The 20,529-nt window shown below is 38.7% G+C and overlaps 1 protein-coding gene across 1 annotated transcript in view; it reads right to left on the reverse strand.

Moving 5' to 3' along the window:
• The window catches only part of CRYBG1 (crystallin beta-gamma domain containing 1), a gene marked incomplete at its 3' end in the record, with an annotated part of 45,537 nt that overhangs the window by 11,786 nt on the left and 13,222 nt on the right, over positions 1–20,529 (reverse strand). The window contains exons 6-14 of the mRNA XM_084227787.1: positions 18,981–19,120; positions 11,618–11,744; positions 8,278–8,313; positions 7,465–7,619; positions 6,631–6,757; positions 6,395–6,540; positions 1,349–1,475; positions 1,120–1,152; positions 112–224 (exon numbers count right to left, since the gene is read on the reverse strand). Of these exons, the coding sequence (XP_084083913.1) occupies positions 112–224; positions 1,120–1,152; positions 1,349–1,475; positions 6,395–6,540; positions 6,631–6,757; positions 7,465–7,619; positions 8,278–8,313; positions 11,618–11,744; positions 18,981–19,120 (1,004 nt within the window). The remainder of the gene's footprint in view (positions 1–111; positions 225–1,119; positions 1,153–1,348; positions 1,476–6,394; positions 6,541–6,630; positions 6,758–7,464; positions 7,620–8,277; positions 8,314–11,617; positions 11,745–18,980; positions 19,121–20,529) is intronic.

The following is a 20,529-nucleotide window of genomic DNA, read 5'->3' on the forward strand; positions in this document are numbered from 1 at the left end:
TGGCGCTTTCATATAGAGACCGACACCTAACAGAAGTTACTAAATATTGGCCCATGTGACTCCTATTTTCCCCGCAGTGGTTAGGCACTGCCCATCCACGATTTTGCTTACCTGCCTCCTAAAACTCTGCAAGACTTGGCAGAAAATGAGTCATCAATTTGATTTGTTGTTTCTCCAAAACTTTGACTGCTGCCTTGAAACTGTGGTTCCGAAAACAAGTGAATCTTTGAAAAAGTAAACAGAAATACCTAAAATTATTTTCCTGAATACATTAACTCCTTCAGCCTTTGTAATGATGACCCAAACATGATCTGTTAATTCTTGTTATATTAAAAATGGTATGAATTTTACAAATCCTTTAATTTTCTAGGCCTACATTAATGATCAATTAGAAATACTTCAGCGACACCAATTCATGATTTATTATAATTCAGAGACAGTCATCAAAGGACAATCCAACAATAAGGCAGTTTCTGTAGAACACCCTGTCCGAACATGTTGTGCAGCATTTTAAAGCTTTATTGTGGCCAAAAGTAATTGTTCATCAGTTCTACCATTTACAAGAAACTGTATTTTGGAAACATGTAGTATGGTTTCCCTCCCTCTCAATGGAAGATACTTGCTGACTTTTTAGAATCTTGTGTATGCTAGTAAAGAAGGCTATAGCAGTGTTTGTGACTCTGTAATTACAGCTGTCTGACTGCCATTAAAAAGGCTAAATAATGAATGTTACTCTTCATTTAATGTAGACAGTCAGCATTCAAAAGGTTGGGGGAGAGCCCATATGAGAGAGAACACATAAAATGTTTGTCTAATGTAGATACAACAAATATGAAAATTCATTTTACTTTTTATCACAATAAAGTATATGCTATTGTTTGAAATATTAGTCTCAGTGTAATGTAACTAAAATTCAGCTTTACATAATAAACATATTTAGATATGGATCTATGCTATCAATTAAGTAGTAAGCTTAAAACTAACTTTAAAATACAGTTATGTTTTCAGGCATAGAAATGGGTAAAAGAAAATGTGCCAAATGCCTGACATTTTACACACAAGTTCAGCTTTTCAGTGGGAGGCCCCTTATTATGAAAAATACAGTATTTTTTAAGTTACCTGATTTTGTCTCCTCGGGCCAGAGAAAGAATCCTAAGTTTTTAAAGGGAAAAGAGAAAAAAATGAATACAGCAGCCATCTTGAAAATATTTTTTCTTCCAGCCCACTAGCAATTAATATTAAACATAATTCAGAATAGTTTCTGTAGCATTCAATAATACATGGATCAAAAGTATTTATTAAATAAATCTAGAATTCAAATATTCTCAATAAAATTTTAATTCCTTACCAAACAAATGGGTTGAACAGAAGAGATTTTACAATTTTTGCCTCCCCAGTCCTCGAAACTGGTATAAAAGCCTTTATCCAATACATACTGTTCTCCGGTGAAGTCTGGGTTTTCATAAGCTACCCATCTAGAGGGACAAAAACACTGACTTGTTAGAGTTTGTAATTTACATAGACAATAAAACACACACATTTGGATAAATATGTATCCCACATAAACTTTCATTTGTTTTATTAATCAGTAATCTTAATTTTTCTGGTTCTCCATTAACCTTTTAGGAGCAGACAGATTTGTCTGAGACAGAGTAGCAAGCGAAAGGGTATTTTTACTTGACTCTTCTGATGCTATCATTTATCAGATTCTATCTCTCATATAGGTGCAGTGGGGATATTAGTCTATTTCTTCCTTATTCTTTCCTAAGGAAATAATTTGGACTTCGAAGAAGTACCTGTAAGAGCTCTCTTTATAAGCAAATAAGAATTCTTTTTTATCAACATTAAAATATTTTTCCAGAAAGCTAGGATGGAAAGCTATGTCTCTGTTACACAACAAACGAAACTGGGGAAAAAAAGTTCAGAGGAAAAGAAAAAAATACAGCTGTTACTAAAATTTTGTTTCTAACAGGATTTCCAATATGATAGGACTACATCGCAAGCAAAACTGAACTCTCAGAAATACTAAAACCGAATCTCTCTTGTCATGTTTTCATTTGTTATATTTTAAGTGCTCTACACTCAGAGAGGAAAATCAAACCACCAATATATTGATTTAGATAGTCTTTGAAGGGAAGAAAGTTTTTCAATTCCATTACATTCAAGAGTTTCTCAGTGTCTCCTCCTCAGTTAATTCACTGGCCTAATGACCTTCTCAGAGTTTAAAGGACTAATACCTAGATACCTGTATGTACGCTTATTCTCAAAATGCTTTCATTTTAATTATCACATTTAACCTTCTGGGGAGGGGCTTGTTTTCCCATTTTGAAGGTGGGAAAACCTAAAATCAAGGAAAATTTAATTCATATATTCACTTGTAAACATTGTAGGCCATTTGCCATATGCAGGAACAGAGTGGCAGTAGGAATGCAAAGAAGAAAAACGAAATTCTTGCCCTCAAGAAGTTCACAGATGGGTAAGAAGCATCTCGTGGAAATACCTGTTGCTGTACGCTCTGAATGGGAAGTGACAGGCCCAAGGTGACACAGGCAGTGGTCAGGGATGAATGAACCTGTGACGGGCTCCCGAGGCTCACTCGAGCTCTCATCACTTAGTGACCAGAACTGCCATTTGCCAGGTAAAGTTTCCTTCCATTTGCTAGTCCATGAAACCATACGTAAAATAGTCTACACATTTCATAATTATAACAGCTTACAATTTTTTTAATGAAAGGGTTTGATTTAAAAGCTCAGCGAGCTTTATTTAAATCAAGCCCTTTCATTAAAAAAAAAAATCTCAGGTGATATGTAGCTCATGACAGGTAACATCTGAATGGAAAAGCTGCTTTAGGTGCCAATCACAGTCTATTTCAAAAAAGACTATTCCACCCCTTCAGAACCTCATTAACAATTTTTAAAATCTATACTTTAGCATTGTAAGGAAAGGAATTAGATCTGGCTCAAGCTGTGGGCGTGACATTAACTTTCAGATAACTGAAGAGCCCACTTAGCCTGTGTGAAAGTTTGTATTTTTTAATAAGGGGTTGGCGAGGATCCCAATGCTGAATCCCGTGAGGCTCTTCTGCGCCCCAGTTCCTGTGTGTGCAGCCACTGAAAACGGCATAGGTTGCTCACACATCAGGAAGCCGGGCGGCAGCAAAGCAGGAGAATGCAGCACTACTGTGTGGGGGGTAAATCTGCACAGCAAGAAAAATCTACCTCAAGCAACAACTGAAAATTAAAGAAGATAAGCCATATCACAAAGAAGCATTCCTGGCAGGGCGCTGGGGCTGTAAGAAGTTAGAGAAGAGGGTTCTGTGCTTTGTTGCTTTGTTCTTTGACTTTAGGGTTCAGAGGGGAAAAGCCGGGGGCGGGGGGCGGAGGGGAGAGACTGAACATAGGAGAAAAGATAACAACTGTGACTATATTTCCCTACACAATGAAAATTAATTCCTTATAAGTAAAAACTCAATACCCACATAAGTCTATCTAATTCTTTAAAGTTGGAACAGGAAAACTACTATTCAGATGCTGCTTCTTGGACTGACAGTAGTGTTGTTTTCCTGCCAGCATGCAGCCCCAAATGACTCACCCATGAATATGAGAGCTAAAAATCTCCAAAACTTAGATCTGAGATTTTCTGTTATGTCAGCCATCTAGAGTCTACTTAAAGTTTAAGTTTGAGAGTCTGAAGAAGAAAGTTCCTTATTGTCTTTTTTTAAAACAGTCTGTACATATGAGTCAACACTCGTGTTTATAGGATTGGGGTGAGGGGGGTGGGGTGGCAAGAACAAGTACTAGCAGGTTCCCAGCTGGATGGAATCTGCTCTGAGAATTTAAGGGCAGCCTGGCAAACTGACCCTTCTGCGGAGGGGAAAAGTACAAAAGAATTGAAAACACGAGCACTTTTATTTTTTTCTGGACTATAGAAATATTTCATTTTGCTCTTAGGTTTAAAAAATCATGACTCATTCCACAGTTTAAGTAAGAGCATAACATAGAATTAGAAACTTATTAGCAGGACTGTGTGAAGGAATTTCCACGAGAGATGGAATGCCATTTCTAAAATCTCAATTGTTGGATTCACAGCATCCTTTCTGAAGAATGGCCCCTATTCCAGAACTAATAATGAGTTTACTACACAGGGAATTTATTATCCATACAACAGCTGCCTGGAGACACTCCTATAGAACAGGAATATCAAAACAGTCTTTTTTCCCCCCGAGCTTTGTGTTCCATACTATGGCATAAAAAACCAAACTAAAATGCTTATTTACCAATAAGAAAAACGTCATTAGTTTTTTTTTTGGAACTATTAAAAACGAATGAGCTAGTTCCAGTGCTGCCTCCTCCAGAGTTCTTGTCTCATGTGCAACCTGAAAATTCATCTCTTTCTGCTGTGGATTCCCAAAGCACTTAATCTATACCCCTTCTATGGCAATAAATTCTGCTTTATATAAGTTCTATAACTTCGCTGAGGATATAATATAATGCTTTACAATAGCAGACCTCAATAAATATTTGTCAAATGACTAAATGGATGAAATATGAGGAAGCAGCTGGTGCTGGTAACTATAGAAGCCCTCCTCTCAACTTCCTTTTAATACCAAAACTCAACTGCTACAATCAGAAATGCAACTATAAATAAAAACATAAAAGCACTACTTTCTAAGGAAACTGATTTCAGGAAAACAAGGTAAAAAGGAAAGATAGGCTTAGGGCACAATAATTCTATCTACATTAACAACATAATTTACCCAAATGTCTCAAGGGAATTCTACCCCACATCCTCTGACTACCTCTGCTAGGGCACATGACTGGGCTCTGATGGAGCCAACACACCTGGTGAGTCTCAAATGTATACAGCTGTTTCTCCAGGTTGAGTTGGTCACTGTATGTTTCTTTTAAGTAACTAGCTTTAAGGGAATCTCAAATACTACAGAGCTACAGCCATTTCATTTGACTTCTGCCATAGTATACCTTTTGTGTAAGGCGGTTTCTAAAATGTTAGAGCTTAAGAACAGGACCAGCTAAGAAGGAAGACCCAGCAATCACTGATTTCATTCTGCCAAGATGGCACCACAAGCAACAATCTACACAAGAATTTACTGAATGTGACTAATAGCAAAAGCATATTTCATTGTAGACACAGATCACATATCCAGACCTACTGAGGCAAGACTCATGATTACAAGAGTTGAGGTTAGAAGGATTCAAATAGCCTATTACTCATAACACAACAAATCTAGCATCAAACATTTTCAACAGTACAAATGATTTTCATAAAACCACATTAGATTACTCTCACTTCTAACAAATTGTAACAGACATCAGCCTAGATCAGAAGAATAATTGAAAAAAGGAATAAAGAAGAAAAATAACATCTGTTTTTGTACAGCTAGTATCTTTCCCTATTTCTGATATTCCTGGGGAACCAACCACCCCAATCAAAATAAGTAGGGTCCACGGGACTGACCCTACATCTCAGCTCCAGGCAGGGCACGTAACCCAGGCACAGCTATATCCTTGGCTACAGTGATTGGTTGAGGCAATGTGCACGTGACCTCAACCCCTAGACTCAAAGTCAAGCCTTCATCTATAGAAAAAAAGCAGCTCGTTCCACTGAACAGTGAGATCATGGAACAAAAGGCAAATGCTGCTCCGAGAGGCCGCCAGATGGAAAGAATCACCTTACCTGAAGCCAACATAGAGAAGAGTGCAGGGGGGAAAGAGAGACCCCCCTACCCCCACCAAGTTCTGATTACCATGCCCCAACACCCCTGTGACCAGCCACGACTGAAGCAAAAATATTTGCAAAACTTTTAGTTGCTATGTAGGTCATCAGTTTGATTTTTATCACTCATGCTGATTTAAGTTGATTTACAGCCACATTTCAAATGGTCTTGACAGATCATTGCTCAATTAAAAGTTACTTTAACATGAACAAAGCATTCAACTGCTAACCCTGGGTACACTGAAATGATTATCTTAAGTCAAAATAACATTAAAGAAATTGATGTTGGAGTAGGTATGGGATCATAGGAAAATCTAATAGGGGCTTTGTCCCAAACTCAGGTTTTCGATGTTAGTTCACTATTATTTGATTCCCAACCTGAGAAATTAATGAGAACTTTCCATGCAGACTGACAAAGGAAGTGGATCTGTAGATTTCTACCATGAAACCTAAAAGCCCACTCCAATGTTACATTATATATGATAAAAAGATATACGAAATTTCTAAAAGATATATTGTGGCAGTAGGCAATAAATGACTGATTTAATGTTTAATTGCCAAGGCATTTACACTTTGAGTGCCTACTCTGTCTCAGAGAATCTATTTAACACAAACCAAGGTGAAAGCCATGTTTAAAATCTGACTGGGTTATTTTACTTACACTCCACTCAGTACATTGATAGACTGTGTCTTTACTCCATATCCTGTCTCCTTTAAATTAGCAACAATTCCTAATACATCAATACTGGAACCTTTGGAGCCAAAGTTTTTTTCGCTGTACATTATCATGTGAGCATTTGAAAAGTCCTATTGGGAAGAAAAAAAATCAATATCAAGAGTTAGTCATTTATTAACCAGAAAAACCAAGTATTAGCTATTAGCTTTTCTTTAACTTACACCTAATATAGGTCTCAGAGACTGAAGTTCTCCATTGTAACCCCCCCAGTCTTTCCATTCCTTGTATTCTCCTTCTTCAAGCAAATACTGATGACCTATAAATCCAGGCTTCTCATAAGCAACCCATCTGCAACAGAAGGAACATGAGGAATTAGTAATTTTCAGTGGGGTTAAAACTGTTTCCAGTGTATACATCTGTTTCATTCTCTACTACAGATAGTTATAAAGCTAGACATGGACTCGTGCGTTATGACTACTGGTATTCTCTAGAATTTAAGAGACTAGCAGGACAGCCCCATGTAAGCAACCTAAGAAATATACGAGTGTTCTGGAAAGGAGTGTATATGGAGGGAGGGAGTGGTGTATGCACGCTTAATAAGATTGATTCATTGAACTTTGGCAAATAAAACTGGATAAATCATCTTCAAATAGTAATTAAAATTATGTATTTAGGGCTATTTACAAGGTCATTTCAGTGTAAACTTGAAAGGAAATGTGCATGGTCTATAAAATACAAAAGACAAAAAACAGAAAGTAAGCTAACAGTGTTTAGAGCACAATAACAAAAAAAATTAGATTTGATCAATCTAGATACTTATCAGATATTTATCAGCCTTGCTCAGATGACTGGCCCAACCAGACCCTAAAACTGCTGGTTACAGTTGGCTGAGGAGAACATGAGCACAGCTACTATAATTCACTAGAACACAATCTAGAATGTTGTCTTGGTGGGGGGGGGGGGGACCGGGCAGGTGGGTGGGTGGTGGGAAGGAGAGGTGAGGTATGTTTACTTATTAAAGGGAAAAAAAATCCAGGTTTTCCCCATCTACTTACAGGCCTCTTAGGACTTTCATAGACCCTACTGACGTAAATGGCAAACGTTCACTTCTGGTCGTTTCTTCTGTTTCATCCCCTTCCGTAAAACTACACACTTCTGTTTCTAGTTCCATACTTTTTCCTTCAAAAAAAGGCTTTTCATAAATAACTACCTATAATACAAATGAGAATTTACAAAATTGGAAAAAAATTATATACAAATATTTTTTAAGTTAAATATGTCAACAGCTAAACATTGAATCAGTCATTTAATATCACTAGGTGCTAGAATACAAATTAAAATCTTCAGATTTTTTAAAATCAGCTAACAACAGCATCTTACAATTTTAAAAGTCAGATCTTTTCCCCTTGATATATATTTGGGTACAGCCTAAAGCCAAGATTTAAAAGATCATTTATAAATAAATGATTTGTTCAATGTCTAGAACTGATATTTAGAATTTTGCTTAGGCCAAATTCAGGGAGCCAAGGATTCTAAATTGCTTTGAAAACGAAACAAACTGTGTGCCCTAGATGTGGTAAGTGGGAATAGCAGAGAGAAAAACAGCATTTTGGAGTATGGAGGATTTCTCTTGAAAAGGTTTTCTTCCTGGCTAACTGGTAAGCAGCAACAGGTCCTATGATTAGTAAATGTAATCACGGATTATAAATGTAATACAAGGAGATGCTACACTGTGAGAACTAGTGCCATTAGCATCGTCTTCCAGCCTGAACGATGCAGTTCTGTTTTAGGGAAGTTGATATGTGAAGTCACACAAGTATTATCTTTCTGAACATGGAATGGGAATAAAATTTTAAATATATTTTTACCTTTGGATCTGTAGGGAATTCAACTTTACGGCCACCCTGAAAAGAAAAAAGAGAAAAACAATTCCAATTTAGTTTCCATTGAGGGAGTTCTAAAATTACCAACAGTGCAGATAAAGAAATGAAGATAACATGTGTCTCGCAGTGCTGGTCAGTCTATAAATTGGATTTGCTTGTTAGCTATGTTTTTTTACCCAATAAGTTTTAGGGCTTTTTTTTAAACTCAGTAAATTTCTTTAAAAAGTGCGTATTTCTTGTTTCTCTTAAAAACCAACCTAAGATCTGACATCTCTGGCCCCAAATTCTCAGAGTCAGCAACCTTCACCTTCTGTACTCTTTAGCCCTACCTGGGCTCAACTTCCAGCTGGAACATTGGTCCTGTTTGCCTGTCTCCACTAATCGCTGGATTCAACTATTTGCCACCTCACCCTGGAGGCATTTGATTTTGCAATCCACGACTTACAAAACTGCTGAAGTTCACACATGTTAACATTATGATTTGGAGGACTCTTGAAAGCATCAGAGAAATGGCTAGATAAAATGGGTACCATCCCAAAGGGTGGTTCTATGGACAAGAAATGTTGTTAAACTTTTATAATAAAAAAGTTTTTTGATGAAAACAAAGGAGAAGGCAGGTATCACACTTCCAAACTTCAAGCTATACTACAAAGCCATAATAATTAAAGCAGCTTGGTATTGGAACAAAAACAGACAAACAGACCAATGGAACTGAACAGAGAGCCCAGAAATAAAACCACACTTAGATGGTCAACTGATCTTTGACAAAGGAGCAAAGAACATGCAATGGAACATGAACAGTTTGTTCAATAAATGGTGCTGGGAAAACTGGAAAACATGCAAAAAAATGAAACTAGACCACTACCTTTCACCATGCACAAAAATCAACTCAAAATGGATAAAATAACTGGACATAAGACCTGAAACTATAAAATATATAGGAGAAAATATAGGTAAATTACAAGACATACATTGCAATAACATCTTTAAAGACTCATCACCCAAAGCAAAGATAGTCAAGGAAAAGAAACACCTGGGATTACATCAAACTGAAAAGCTTCTATACAGCAAAAGAGACTTAACCAAAACAGAGAGACACCCCACTGATTGGGAAGAAATCTCTGCACTCCATTCAACTGACAAGGGACTGATCACAAAGATAAACAAAAAACTCACACGACTCAACAAAATAAAATAAACAATATAGTCAAGAAATGGGCAAAAGAACTTAAAAGACAGTTTTCCAAAGAGGAAATGCAAATGGCCAACAGGCATATGAAAAAATGCTCAACATCCCTTATAATCAGGGAAATGCAAATCAAAACCACATTGAGATACCACCTTATACCAGTAAGAATGGCACATATCAAAAAAAAAAAGCAACAACAGATGTTGGCAAGGATGTGGTGAAAAAGGAACTCTCTCCTACACTGCTGGTGGGAGTGCAAACTGGTCCAACCACTATGGAAAGCTCTCTGGAGGTTCCTCAGTCTACTAAAAATGGAGCTACCATATGACATGGCAATTCCACTCCTAGGGATCTACCCAAAGGACACAAAAACTGATTCAAAAGACCTGTACCCCTATGTTTACTGCAGTACTATTTACAATAAGTAAAACCTGGAAACAACCCAAATGCCCAAAAATAAATGACTAGATCAAGAAGATGTGGTATATATACACAATGGAATATTATTCAGCAATCAAAAAAGATAAAATTATGCCATTCACAGCAATGTGGATGGAGCTAGAAGGAATTATACTCAGTGAAACAAGCCAGAAGGAAAAAGAAAAATATCGGATGGTTTCACTTACAGCAGGAATATAGGGGAACCAAATAAGCATCAGTGTAAAAAAAATAGTAACACAACAAAGCAATAACAGACAATTACAAATCAGAGACATCCTGCAGGGGAGGAGGAGGGAGAGGGAGGAGCACAGGGGACTGAGGTGATGGTGCACGGGTGCATTGGTGAAGGAAACTCTATGGGGAGCACACCTGAGAGGGTGGGGGGAAGCAAGTATTGTTTAAAAATGAACAAAGATGTAAAAAAAAAAGAAATTTAAAAAATTGAGAAAAGAAAAAAAGTTTTTAAAAATAAAAAAACTCACTAAAAATATACCACTGAAAAGGCATTACATAGAAATATCCAACAAGTTAGTTAAAATCAGCAGTGGGAAAGTCACAGGGTATTTTTCACCAATTTATGTTTAACAGCTAAAAAAAAAAAATCCAACCAAAGAAGCTCCAGTGCACCAATGAACTGTAATTATAAAGGAATGTGGCTGATGGTATCAGCAAACCTGAGTTTATACAATCAAGTACCCTTTTCTAAAGTAATCCTTTTCAAATGCCGGAACCTTCACAGTTTTGTAAATCATCATTAAAAAATGCTTTCAAAACCTCAGTCAATGCCTTCACTCATTCACAAAACTAACAAGACTTTGTTCTTTGAAAGTGGATTTCATTTTAGAAACAATCCCCAAATCATTCATAGTAAGACCAGCCAACATGCAGATAATTCAGCCATATGCTTTGGCAGGAGGGGTAAAATTAAGATAAAAATTTATCTTCCTGATTTTCTAATTTGTTCCAAACTGACTCAGAAGACAACCGCAAAGTGGTTTGTAACGGGAGCCTTACCCCTACCACAGGAGGCTGCCAGCACCTGCTATCACTGAGGGACAAGAGAATTGCAACCCAGGTCCTCTCGAGGCTTGGCCTCTAGCAGCAGCAGCAAAGAGCAAGGCAAAAATACAGTGGAAGGCTAGAGAACGCACAGGCTTCTGTGAGGCAAGCACTCAACAGACTCGCAGCCCCAGCGCCTCTGAAGATGCCACCCAGCACGGCATCCTGTCACTGAGACTGGGTATTCCTCAGTGTGCCCTGTCCTTCCGGTTTCACCATGGCTTAGCGTGTATTCACTGACATCCCCATCCTAAAATGATCCTGCTTGGTTTTAAGATCCAAACTGATTCAACATGGTCTCCTACACATCTCCCTTTCTGTCACCCACCAAATGGAGTTTGTCCTTCTAGCTGTTTTCCACAAAGGTTAATCCCTCACTTTCTCCATTTTTTAAACCATCCCTGGGGGGCATCTTCATGTACACATCTGTGGTTCTAAAAGGCCCAGAATGCCTTAAAGGCAAAGGACATGGGCCTAGCCACATTTTCTCATGTGTTACACCTAGCAAGTTAGTCTTTATTTCCACCTAGCAATCTTCTTTTTCACACGTTTGCTTCTTGCTTCAAAATCACAGCCTATGAATTGTCAATGGCATATGGCAAAGAATCACTGAACTTTGTTAAATTCCATTTTTACCATTTTCAGAGGACGCATGGATCCAATGTAGGCTTCTTCTGTATCCCAGAAGGACAAGTCAGGATATTCACCAGGTTCCAGTATAAAAGGGACACCCTGAAATCCAGGTCCTTCATAAACCAGCCACCTAAATAAGCACCAAGGAAGATAACAGAGACAATTCATCATTTATTTCATCAGGTGCCCCGATGGGAGAGGAACAGAACAGGAGAGGACAATGATCTGGCTGTTGTGTGTGCTGTCAGACGCAAGGAGGAATAAATAAGCCTTTCTATATGCGGCCCCTTTTTGATCTTTTACTTCTCTCCTTGGTTGGCTCCGTCCATTTATCTTATTCGAAGCCAATGGCTTTGATAGTTACCGTGTACAATGCTTGTCTCCAGAGGGGCCCTAGGTAGAAACTCTCAAGCTTTGTTTGAAAAGGTAAGGCCTTATTTGTAACTAAAGAATAGGCTGTTCCACCTAATCATCCACCCAAATTAATGTTAACAACAAAAGTTAATAACTATTGATAACATCTACCTACAGATTACAAGGAATACCACTCAGAATTCCACCCCATTCCCACAACAGTGCTATGAGGAAGAAACACCATCCTCCCCATTTTACAGTGGAGGCCCAGTGCCCAGGGCCACGCAGCTGTAATTACCAAAGGCAGGGCTGACCACGCTGCCTGGGGTCAGCCCCTAAACATTTTTTTGATGGCAGTTTTTCTCATTCCAGTGGGTGCACCGAACATACTCTTCATGGACTCAGGGTTGTCACTGGTGTCCTCGGGGCACTGAAAGTCTGTAAGGCTGCTTGTTCCCAGCCCCCAAGGCTCTTTGAGCTCTTGTACTGATTTTTATGGCTTCAATACCTCTCCCTTCTATCAGACTTGTCAGCTGTCACTTCTGCTGTGGCCAGGAAACCACCAGCCCCACCCTTCTAGAGAAGCCAGGAAACCAGAAAAGCATGCCTGTTCTAACCGTCTCTACAGACCGTGGGCTCCTCACTGTACTCATTTCCGGGAGGGTCCTGGGAAGTGAGGTTGCTGGAGAAGCGTGTGACCTCTTATATATGGGAGTTGGTAGAGGACCCCTTTTAAAAACTAATCTAGAATCCCCGGTGATCACTCCCCAGGCGACCGTTTGTCTCACTGACCGTCCTGGCCGAGGTGCTCCATCGTGTTCCCCACACGATGTGTAGGGGGTGTGTGCCAAGAAGATAACGGCTGTGAATGGAATCTGCTACCAGCAAAAAGGGTCTGAGTCTCCCTCTTAGCATTTCACTTGTTCCTTATGTTGGCCCAAGGGTACATTTTTGGTAATTTTTTGGTTAAAGATTCCCCTGGAAAGCCTCACTAATTATATAGGGATTTACAATCAGGATCCTACTGAACACCTGTCAACACACACACAGGAATGTTGAGAGGCTGTGTGTGGTATATGGGTGGGAGATCAAAACTAATCTACAGTGTGAGGAGTGAGGGTAATTACAGGGGGAGAACAGCCCAGGGACACGAATGCAGGGCTTCTGAGAGACTGGTTCTGTTCTGCTTGTTGATTTGGGTGATGGTTATAGTTTGTGAAAATTCACTCAGATTATATATTGTGATTTGTTGTGTACCTTTTTGTACAAATGTTATAAAGATACTTCAATTAAAAAAGAGACTTATCGGGGCCACCCTGGTGGTGCAAGGGGTTAAGTGTCAGCACTATGAAGCTGTCAGCAGCCACTGCAGCATGAGTTCCATCCCAGGCCAGGGAAGTGACCCACACGGCACAGCTGACCTCTCGTCTCTCGCCCTGCTCCCTTCAGCAGTGTATTTCAGTGGATCTGCCTGTTCTGTTCCTTACTCTGTCTCTGGTGAATCCTCTCACCCCCTGTACCTCTGGCCTGTACCCCAGCTCTTGTATGCATAAATAAGTAAATCTTTAAAAAAAGAGAGACTTATCTTTTAAATACCACTATAATGCCCCAAAACCACACCAAAACAGGCTAAGAGCAGGGTCTTTTAAACTTTCTTACATTGAAAGCATGACAATTGATACATGTTTTCTCTTTTTTGGAGTTCTAAACTCTCAGTCACACCACACATGGTTTCATGCCCTGCTGTTGTAAGAACAATTTGCCATGAATCATGCTAGTAGGCTGCCAAGCCAAGGCCTCCAAGTGTGATTCCTCTCAAGGGAATGGGCTGACTCTTCTGCAAACACAACTTAATGTTATACTTTATGAAGTACACTTTCATTAAGATTTTTCTCCTGCAGTTTGAGTTCTAAGGGGACTTGTTCACCTGATACTAAACATTTCACTCTTGGTAAAGCATGCAGTTTATAGAAGGAAGGTAATTTTGGGTAAGTGGAAATTTGCTGAAAAACTGAACATATAAACTGATACATCTGAAAATACTGCTATTCTGACACTATTTCCTTAGAGAGTGCTAAGGGCTTGCTGGGTAACTCAACCAGGCAGTCATAAATGTTGGGTGGATTTTGGAATTTGAAAGCTCATGTTCAGAGATGATTCATTTTCACTAAATTCTATTCCAACAAGATACATGATTTATGAGGCCATCAGGAGAGGGGGAACCTATCTTCAGGCAGTGTTATTTCAATTTCTAAAGGCACTCTTGTATTTTTCCATGTACTTAGGTAATGAGCTCTCACCTATATTCTGAATAAACCCTACAAATCTAAAGTATGAGCTTTTAAAAAAAAATAGCAAATGAACATAACAAATGTGTGAATACAAATATTGCTGAGGCAATAAAAATGGCCATCTATCTGTTTATTAAAAACATTTGTGTAATTACTTTTTTAGAAATTCCCTTTGAGTCACAGATGAAAAATTAGTTTTACCTCGTTCACTTGTTCTTAAACTAAAAACAGTATTTTCTGTGGGATCCTAAGTCTTATTCTCCAGGCATGGCTGCACGCGATGGTGATTTATAGAAACCAACTGAATAATCAAAAGATCAATTATGAATGTGCCAACTTTAAGGCTATTCAAAAGTCTAAAGGAGGAAAATGTGCGGTGACCATGCAACGGTGTGGGAGTCACTGATTTAGCCAGGCAATCAGATTTGGTAACATTAATGGGAAGCTGGTGAGCACATGCCACCTTTGTGATACAAGGTGACTATGCAGCACTGTCTGCGTGAAGTATCCAAGACTGTGTCGCCTGTATCACATCATACCTGTAGACCTGGCTCATGTACAGAAAATGCAGGCACAGTTAAATGACATCATGAGGAAATATCAAGACAAACGCAGAAAGTGGCACATTATCAGGCCTAAATTCTTCCAAAAGCCAGTGGTGTGGGAAGCAAAGATGGGGGTACTTTAGAGATAAGAGAGATTTAAAGAGCCAGAATAGGCAAACATATTTAAATGAACCTTGATTGGATCCTGATTAGGAAAAAAAGTCCATAAAAGACACTCTTGAGACAACTGGGAAAATCTGGTTATGGGCCACAAAGTAGCTATTACCATAGACTTACTGTTCATTTTATTTGGCGTGATAATGACAGTTGTGTGGAGAATGTCATTATAAAGACAGGCTGGAGTAGATAGGAATGAAAGGTCATGATATTGCAACTTTTTAAGTGTTAAGAGAAAAAGAAAGCAAAATGGCAAAATGTTAATTGCAGAGTCTAAGTGAACTAACTGAACTTAAACCTTCCACTTTGTGTCTGAAAACTTTCATAATAAAAAGTTGGGTTTTGATATGATATATGCCACAAGGAAATATACACAGTAAATATTATACAGCAATGAAAAAATAAAATACAAATATACCTATCAATATGGATACTTTTAGAAACAACGAAGAAAAAAGGAACAAGCCACAGAGAAGTTCAGCAACATTTTTATAAAGTTCAAAAGCAAGCACAATTGAAATCCTGCAGGACAAGACATTATAGGGTGGAACCGAAAATAAAGGAGTGAGAAAACACAAAATTCCAGAGAAGGGTTATATGTGTGAAATCCTGGAATGGGGCCAGGTGCTGGGTGCTGTGGCCGTGTTGTTAATGGTGAGGCCCTAAGATGGGTGGTGGGCACAAAGGGCTTTGTTTTACAACCAGCCTTCATAATTCACAAATACACATCTGTTCTTCCCTATTTATCAAAATTTCATAATAAAACTGGTCAAGGACTATTTGGCTATTAAAAAAAAAAGAGGCCCTTGACTTCAGGACACCTGCATTCTAGTATCTATTCTGCTAACGACAAATCCTAACGTTGAATGTGCTGGAATAAATGTTTTTTAACTTCAAGGTTCTAAAATTACTTGGTTTTATTTATTAGAAATACACACACACACACAAAAGATGAAGGTAGATCATTACTCCTGAGAGGATGGGTACTGGCATTAGCCAACTCCTTAAAATGAAGATCTAAAAATAAATGATACTCAACAGAATCTAAAAGAAAATTTTAGTTAGAAATTACTCATTTTCCCAAATATGAATTTGACAGATAATACCCCTTATTTTGTGTATGTATAAAGAACTTAATCCAGAGTGAGTAAGCCCTGGAATAAACCTAATGGAATCCAAAAAACTTAGAAAGACTTCTCTTATACCAGTTCAGGGAACTAGTCAACCAACAGAAACAAAATGAGCTCTAGTACTTTTATCAGTTGAGTTCTCCCAAAGCATTCAGACTCTCTTTGAAGACCAGTAAAAGTACTAATATCCTGCCCCAAAACTGACCAAACAAGTTCAGAGAGCTCAAACTTTGAATTGGCATCCCAGACAGCTTTCTATTAGCCTAACAATAACAGAAATGATCAGCCAGAAAAAAAGACTTCATTGCTGTGCAAGCCCATCATAAACTGTAAGCTGTGACAATTTAGTAACTACCACCTATGAGACAAAGTCAGATTTACTATAAGGGTCAGAAACATTAAAATGTAGCTCATTATACTTCAAAATAGCCTAAGTCTGAGTCATAAAACCTTCCACACATTGAGATTAAAGTATTATGGCAGATGACTATTTCATTCTTTTCTTTAAAAAAGTGGTATTTCTCAACATTAGTACTTTAGGAAACAAAGATGTATAGATCTCTTAAATGTGAAAATCTTAGCGGCAGCAGGAGAGGACATTTTCTTTTGTTAATGGTCCTCTCATACAATGTGTGCTTTAACCACCTTCTCCATGCTGATGACTCTGAAAGTTCTACCTCCGGCCTCCCCCTATGAACTCTAGTGTCATATATCCAGTCATCTTCCTGACGTCTTACTTGGACATGCAGTTGGCAACTCCAACTTAACCTCTCTGAAACAGCTCTAGAATTTCACATTCCCTCCTCAACTTCTCCTCCAAGTTTTCTCCATCCCAATAAACACTGGGGTCCCCAACCCTGGCATTTCTCAGTCCCTCATAGTCAGTGCACATTCTGTCAGGAAAGGTCAGTTCTTCCTTCAAAATGTGCTGCACCTCCCCCTGCAGTGACCTTTAGGGTTAACCATCCCTAGGTCCGGCTGGGCAACCAGCAAGCAGGGGGAGAACAGCAAAACCCTACATACCTGCTGCACCTCCCCCCGCAGTGATCTTTAGGAATGGCTTTCGCCATGGTCCCTAGGTCCCTAGGTCCGGCTGGGCAACCAGCGCAGGGGGAGAAAGCATAACACCCAGAAGCAGAGGAAGTTCAGCAGAAGTTCCCTGAAAAGGCAGAAGCTTATCAAAAGATAACGACCACCAAGAACCACTACAAAAATGCTAAAAATCTTATCCTGTCTTTCTAGAACTACAAACTTTAATCCCTTATTTGTCTTTCTAAACTTCCTTCTTTCTTCTATAAAAGTCATTGCTTGTTATGTAGATCACCTCCCTGATGGTGATAGACTGAGCCCATGAGCAAGCTGATTTCATTGATATTCATTGTCCCTGTGCCTTTGGAAAACATACATATATTGGTCACAAACTCAAAGAAAATTACACTCAGATTTTCACTCTTGAAGTGTGTCTGTTTGTCATTTCTTTCACCAACGCCCTGACCACCCTGCACGCTTCTCTCAACCCTGAGGTGGCCTCATCGTCTACTGCTGTGCTGGTCCGCGGCAAAATGTATCCAGAATCTGACCATTTCCACCCACGAAACCATCATATCTACATGATTGCAATGGCTTCCTGTTTTATTTACTTCCACTCTTGCCTCTTTACAATCTATTTCTTCGTAGCAGCTACAGTGTTTCTAAAACACACATTAGATCAAAATACCCCATTGACACCCTCCCATGTCACTTAGAGTCATCTAAAGTCCCTCCAAAGCCTAAAAAGCCTGACAGGACATGAGGCCTGTCTCCCAAATTCACTCTACTCCAGGCATCTTGACCTAGCTATTGCCCAAGCAGGTCCAGCTGGAGCAAACTGTGCTTCCTGCCTGGGGCACTTCCTGCCTGGGCCCCTCCTCCTGCAGACAGCCCTGAGACGGACTCCATACCTCCTTCCTCAATCTGCTTAAATGTCACCAGAGACTCTGCCTGGCCACCCGATCTAAAAGTAGCACCACTGTCCCTATTTATAATTTGTTTCTTGTAGTATCTGACATATTACATATGTTGTGGCATATGCATGTACCATTAAAAACTTGCACATTCTCTGAATATATGAATATATATATAAATACATACACAGGTGTGTGTGTGTGTGTGTGTGTATATGTATATATTTATAGTTTATATATTTATAGCCACTGAACTAGCAGGTTATAAAATTAGAAAACATGTACAGAAATGAAATCTTTAAAGGGGACTTTTAATTAAATGAAAAAAGCTTTAATGTTTTTTATCTGCCTCTCAGTGGAGGTCTTTCACATGCCCAGGCCTTTGCATTCTACTTTGAGAGAGATCTTCAAAACTGCAATCTGTACTTTTTATTCTGATTCCTCCATGTGAGCTATCCCGTTTCCTTCAAAATATTCTTGCCCTTTCCTGTGATTTGTGAAATCAACATCCTAGGGCTTTGGACAGCATTGTGTGAAAATGTTAACGGAAGTTCCATGTGTGTTGGCCTCCGGCCCAAGTGAAATAGCAGCAGCACATGTTTACCAGCCTTAAATTACCATGAAGGTATAAACTGCTATTCAGGTTTAAAAAATCGGGTTCCTCTATGATCAGGAAATCCCTACATTAAAAATGCAGTTTCTTTTCCCCTGAACTTCCTCCAATAAATTGTTATTATTTCTAAGATGAATCTTAGCACAAAGGTACAAAAGAATCAGAATTTTATGTGCCTTATAGAAAGTGCTTTTTTTTTGGTCAATAATTGTTTAACAACAAATCAGACAGAACATCTTAAGTCCTCCTCTGAGTACTGCACTCTCCCCCCCAAAAAAACTCATTAAAATTGTGTCTGAAACAAAATACTTACGTGCCCTGATGTACTTTAATGGAACGAGTTTTCTGCATCACACCAAAACCCTGCATCTCTTCAGTGTCATCAAAGTAGGAATTCAGGATTCCCAACCCTTCTGGTTCAGTAAATAAATCAATTTGACTAACTCTGTAATCCTAAGAAAAGAAGAGATATATATTATAACTGTGGCACATATTTCACTCTACAGTAATCTCATTATTCCCTTTTCAAACGATAAAAATAAGCCTTCAATATAGTCCACAGAGCACCTGTCGTTTTGTTTCTTACCCACTTCACCCATGACTTAGTAATATGCATCTCTGGGGGCAAAAACACTGCTTTAGTCATACGTCCCAATTACATTCAAGCAAAGATTGCCAGAAATATATCTTGCTAGAATTTTTGAAAAAATTTCTCTCATCCTCACTAAAAAAAATTACGTGGCATTCCTTGGTGACAGAGGAACTTAGGTTCCTTTACTCAGACATGATCATCCAAGGGAAGACTCTAATCCAGAAAGTGGTTGGGTCTGGAGTCTTCCCCACCTGCTGCTTTGGGCCCAGAGCCTTACAGTGATTATCTCCTTGACTATGACTAAACTGCTAAGATTTGATCTAGGCAAAGGCACACATATATGATCATTAACAAATTTCTGCTCTTTGGTCACCCTCCATGCCCCAAACACCCATGCCTCAGCCTTGCTGCCAGCTGAGTGCTAAGTGCTAACTGAGTATTTACTGAATCTTTCTCATGTTGCTGAGTTAGGATAATTGAGGTGCTAAAGAAACGGTAATACTTGGGTTAGTTCATGGAAGCCTTTCAAAATTACCAAAAGAAACAAATCTAATGATCCTAGAGGTGACCCTTCTGAATACATATTGTAACTTATGTTCACACTTCAAGAAACCATGAACGCATATAGTCCATGAGCTAGCAGGACTCTTTAATATGACATCATTCAAAAAATGTACCCCAAGGGACAAAAAATATCAGAAAATTATAAATTATCAAACACAAAAATGTTATTCTTTTATTTAAATATTCTTAAGAAACTAGAAACAACCTTATGTTGCATGGAAAAAGAACAGTAAAATAAACCATGGTACATCGTGGACTATGATACCCGCTTAAACTCTTAACCACATAGTAAAGCACTAACTTTATTAAGTCTGCTCTTATCAGGCTAAACAGGGGGCCTCTACACCAATACACGTCATTTCCTTTACCCCACCTTCGTGGATGTTCCTAAATCCTCACCCCACCAGATCCCGTTACTTCCCTCAGTTGCAAATCAATGGCAATGGCAGTGTGATTTTCAGGAAAAGAATGTTGTGGAGAGAAAAAAAAAAAAAAGATTGCGAACCATAGTAGTAAGTGAAAAAAAGGAAACAACACTGTACCTGAAGTACGATTACAGTTAAAGAAAAAGTTACAATCAACCCAAGAAAGAACAAAGAATCCAGAAAAATGAGGGAGAGGACCCTCCAAGGATGGTGGGATTTAGGTTTTTAAAACACTGTTTTATTACAAATATCATTTAACCAATTGTAGGGTAAGTACAAAG

This window comes from Talpa europaea, assembly GCF_964194135.1.
Source record: "Talpa europaea genome assembly, chromosome: 2".
Taxonomy (NCBI): Eukaryota; Metazoa; Chordata; class Mammalia; order Eulipotyphla; family Talpidae; genus Talpa; species Talpa europaea.